The sequence below is a fragment of the Tupaia chinensis genome, unplaced genomic scaffold, assembly GCF_000334495.1.
Source record: "Tupaia chinensis unplaced genomic scaffold, TupChi_1.0 Scaffold000154_1, whole genome shotgun sequence".
Taxonomy (NCBI): Eukaryota; Metazoa; Chordata; class Mammalia; order Scandentia; family Tupaiidae; genus Tupaia; species Tupaia belangeri.
Window position 1 is genome coordinate 632,874 of NW_006159625.1, and position 5,079 is coordinate 637,952.

General features: G+C 40.2%; 1 protein-coding gene across 1 annotated transcript in view; it reads right to left on the reverse strand.

Moving 5' to 3' along the window:
• Positions 1-905: 905 nt before the first annotated feature.
• ZFPM2 (zinc finger protein, FOG family member 2) overlaps positions 906-5,079 on the reverse strand; it is a 424,160-nt gene continuing 419,986 nt past the window's right edge. The window contains exon 8 of the mRNA XM_006145582.3: positions 906-4,429. Coding sequence (XP_006145644.1) covers positions 1,938-4,429 — 2,492 coding nt within the window. The 3' untranslated portion in view covers positions 906-1,937. The remainder of the gene's footprint in view (positions 4,430-5,079) is intronic.

The following is a 5,079-nucleotide window of genomic DNA, read 5'->3' on the forward strand; positions in this document are numbered from 1 at the left end:
GAAAATACTCTCAGCAAGCAACTGGAGAAATATTCTTGGCAATACAATATTATTTATTCATTTATTTATTGTCATAGTATTTGTATGCTGTGTTTGGGGCCAATACCTTACATTCATTATATTATCAAATGCAATAAGAATGAATAGTATTGATAGGTCATCACAGTCGACCTGCCAATAGTGTGTGTTAGCCACAGGTGGGTTGATGGCCTTTGCAGATCAGCAAGTTTCCCATACTGCAGGAGACTGTGTTCTGTCTGGACAGACAGTAGGTGTCATCTCAGCTACAGAATCACTCTGACTACCTCTGGCTGGTCCTTTAGGCCTTCTGTGATGTGGTCCACAATGTGGTCTCCACCCCCCTCAACATGCACACCTCTGGCGTGAACACATGAGATGTGTGAAATCTAGTGTCCTTTATAAATTGCAGGCATGGGGTTTGTTCATCTTTATTCATCCAGGCCACTTTACCATTCCATTTCATGGTCCTTCAAAATGTAAACCTCTTTCTCCGGTAAACTCCATCTGAAAGACTGGTATATTTGAGAAAAATCCATGCCATTTCTTGTGCATATGATTTGTTAGCCATGTAGACACTCATGAGATTGTTCTTTTTCTGTGTCACAGTGGTGGTAGGGGGTGGAAGGCAGTGATATCACGCTTATTATACATAGTAATAATGAAGAGCTTTTCTAGTTTCATAGCCTGGAGTCTCTAGTTCATTTTAATATAGTAAGTTATATTAATTAGTTATACATAAAGGAAAAAGGAAAAATCTATCTCTTTATTGGTATCTCATTGTGTGACTACAGCTATTCAGTACTATTTTGAACTTTTCTCATCACAAAGAATAGATATTTAGAGTTTCCCTTGTGTTTTAAAGACAAAAAGGTACACCAAACATCTCCAACAATCTGGAATTTTATTCCATCCATATACATGCATAGTAACAACATTTGTTGAGAAATTATTTCTATCAGAAGTAGAACATTATCTTTGAGATCACCAGGTGCAGTATTGCTACTCTTATATTTAAATAGATCTTATATATGAATTAAATTCATACTTGCAGCATTGAGTTTAGGGGTTCGATTTAAACTGTGCCTTTCAAAAGATAAAACTGATTAATACTACCTCATTACTTACAATACTGCTTCCAGTAATTTTGTTCATTCTTTATAAAGTATTGCATTTAACAGCAAAGGTTTAAAAATTGAGACAGAGCTGCATCAGCGAAAGAAAATACAAGTACTATACAAGAAAAAAATTGCCATCTTCATTTAACATACATGTTTTAGATTAAGAAAATGGACAGAAACATACGGCTACATACAAATGCAAAGCCTAGTGACTAAGAGACTGTATCTGCTAAAATATAAAGTGCAAACAGAGCCTGATTATCCAAGAATTGAAATCTTAAGGCGAACTTACAGCGTGTGTATTAAGAACATCTTTGCAAGTTATATTTTAGCATATACATATATCTGCAACAGCATATAAGAAAAAAATCAAGATACACAAGTGCTTTTGAAGCTATTTCTAAAATGCTTTTCTGTATTGTTTGTGACTATTTTCTTTAAAAGCTACTATACAGTGCAAACCATATGTGCTACACGATAACTATACAATAACATTACAAATGACTTTAATATAAAGTTTTTAAATAAAAAATAACATAACCACAGCTATGAATACTGCTGGTAAAATAAATTAATTCTTTTTTTGAAAATGGCACCAAGAATACACTTTACTAATGGACTGTAATGAAATTACACCTTAAGTCTTCAACTCAGCCATAATGAATTATTTCTCCTGATTGCCCAGATATAATTCAAACAGCTTTTATGTTTGTTTTTTTCTTTTTGTTCTGGACGGGTTAGAACAACATACTAAACACTGGTACCAAAGGTGACGGATGTTTTATGCAGTCAGTTAGTTCATTTGACATGTTCTGCTGCATGTGATGAGCAATAGAACTTCTTGTGAGTTATAAAGTTTGAAAGGTTGTTGAACTGGATGTCACATAGCCGGCAGTACTTCCCACTGGTTGGAGCCTGAGTGGAGCCATTCACACCTTTTGCTATACTAGATAACTGTTCTTCAGCTGAGGGAATTCCTGGTGAGACATTCTCATTTGCAGCTAATGGGTTCTCAGAGATCCATGAGGGAGACTTGTGGCCATCATCATGCTGAGGATTCTGGGAAATGTTCTCTTGCTGGGGGGTGGCGGCAGGTCTCTCATCTTGTTTCAGTCCACCATTCACTATGACCATGCCTCTATTTTTGGGCAACAATGGCAGAGAATCTTTCTTGGGCACAGCACACCCGTTTGAGGAAGCCTGGCCTTTAGGAGACTCATTTTCCGCATTTGTGCTTTGCTCTATGTCGGTGTTATGGATGACGAGAGAACCAGAAATATAATCACTCGGCTTTATTCCATAGTATGGAGAAAGCTGGTCGGCTCCTTTTGCTTTCTTTATTGCTCCAGGGTAAAGGCATTGTGGGAGAAACAAATGTTTGTTTTCTTCTTTTGTTGCAATGAGCTGCGCGGCTTCACTAAAGACTTTCAGGCCTTGCAGGGTTGCTAAGTGGGAAGAAAATAAGTTTCCGTTGGGGGATGGCTGCTTCAGATTCCCATTTTTCTCACATTTTATTATGCTTCTTTCATAGCTGGCATCAGGGCTGTTACGTTCGCTCTCTGGGTTTGGAAACACTTTGCCATCGAGCTGACCCAGGTCATTACGCTGATGTGCAGTGACAGGGCAGAAATTCTGCTTGTGGGCCAGGTAGTTTTCTACCTTATTGAAACTGATCTTGCACACAGTGCACTCATGGTAGTCCAGCAGCCTCTTGGGAGATGTGGTCGTCCGCTCAGACTGGGATAAACACTTTTTGCTGAGATCTATGGGCACGTCCATCTCTAGGCAAGAAACACTGGAATGAGTCGTGTCACATTTGGAAACTGGAACGCATTTGTTGATCGTCAGGGAAGTTTCCAAGTGCTTTGAGACAATTCCTGGAAAGACATCACATCTAGGGTGGTAGCATTCCCCTATCCCTTCTGTGGGCTCTTGAGTGGAGGTACAAGGATTGCCAAGGTTGGCCACGTCGAGAAACCGCTGTTGGACCAGTGGAGGCCTCTGTTCCTGCTCAGGTAGGCACATCTCATACATCTTTCTTCGCTTGCGTGTGCGCATGGTTCTCTGCATGGCAGGCACTTTGTTAGAAGCAGACCTCTTTAGCGGAGGGTCGTGGCGTGTAGCACAATAATACTGTTTGTGGACCATGTATGTTTCGTGCCGGCTGAAGGTAATGTTGCAAGCTTCACAGGTAGTCTTATTTGGGTCACTCTCCCCATCTCCTAAGGGGACGCTGGGATTTTTCACATCAACAGGTTTTCCATTAATTTTATCATCATTGCTATTCGAGGTGGAGAGTTTCTTAGCTTGAGTGGAAAAGTCCTTGTCATGGCCCTTCCCATTTGGCCCGATCAAATCTAAAACAGTGGATGAACTGATGCAGGATGTTTGAAGAAGCGGATTCTCAGGCTCAGTAGAATGAGCAGCTGGGTTGAGAAGGTTTAGGGAGGTTTGGCCAGCGTTGGGACTCACAGCTTCAGGCATCTTTTCTGAAACACCAGGGAACTCTGGGGACTTGGCCATCTGCTGCCATCGGCTGCTACAATAATGTTTTTTGTGCACTAGATAATTATCCAAATTGTTGAATGTTATGTTACACTCAAAACAAGTTGCCCCCTTGGGCATCAAGGGACTGTAAATTACAGGAGGGTAGCTACTGCTTCCATGCCTCAGTCGCCGATGCACCAGTTCAGACATCTTGGCTAAGATCTCTGAAGCCTGAGGGACCATTGTGATATCTTGCGGGAAAGCAAACTGGGACAGGAAAGGGCCCACAGGGAAAGAAGGTCCCATGTTAGGCTGAACTGGAGATGAGGCGAGTCTTGGGCTAGAGGGCTCAGATTTTATTTTCGTGTAAGAAAAGCTTTGTTTATTTGTTGTAGGCTGTATCTCTGGTCTCTGGTTAGTGAGAAAGAGCTGAGTCTTTTTCTCACACTTGTCCAGCTCTGTGTCAGAGCTTGCGTCTTTAGTCTGCATGGCCTTTTGGCTCTGGGGGAGTTCGCTTCTGGTCAACAAGTCTGTGGTTTGCTGTAAGCTGTCTTCGGTTCCACTTGGAGAGTGTTCCATGTCATTTTCTCTGGGAAGTTTGCCGCTAGGGACATGGAGCTCCTGGTGCTGCAATAACTCCCTCTGAGTTTGGAAGCCGAAATGGCAGTGATTACATCGGAAGGCAGCTTGAGTGAGATGGGAGAACAGGTGTTGGTGAAAGTTGATCACAGAATCAGCAGTGTAGCTACAGACGGTGCATTTTAGACTAGCACCAGGAGGGAGGAATTCTTCCATTTTCACTCCTGGAGAGACATACAAAATAAGAACACTGAGAACCACATGTGTTGGTGTTCTAATGACAGAAACCTTTCCTAGTGAGGTCTTCAGTACAAGAAAGAATGGAAATTTTTTAGAATCTCCTTTGTAATATTAACTTTTTCTTGAGACATGTTTTACAATGTATAATAATAGTAATAGCACTTTTTCATTTCCAAAGCACTTTCTTTTTTTTATTAATTAATTTCTTTTTCTTGTTTTTAACATTAATACGCTATACATCATTACAGTATACAAAATGATTTTTCCATCCAAAGTACACTGTCTGTTGGTTCAATCAAGCACATCAACATACTTGTTATCGACAATTTTCCATTTCTTATGTCTTATATATTTTGCTTTTTTTTTGTTCTTTTTTTTTTTTTTTGCCATCCTTGATTCCCTATCCCCAACCCTCTTCCCTGTCCAACCCTCCTCCCATTGTCTCTGGTATCCATGCAGAGCAGGCCTTCTTCAAGAGACACAGCTCCATGGCCCCTGTGATCTAGCAGTTTTCTAATTTTTGAGTTTTATTTAAATTTTTTGAATATTATTATTTTTTCTTTTTAGATTTATTCAAAAGTTTTTCTCTTCTTTTTCTCTGTTTCTTGTCTGTTTTTGTTTGTTTGTTTGTTTG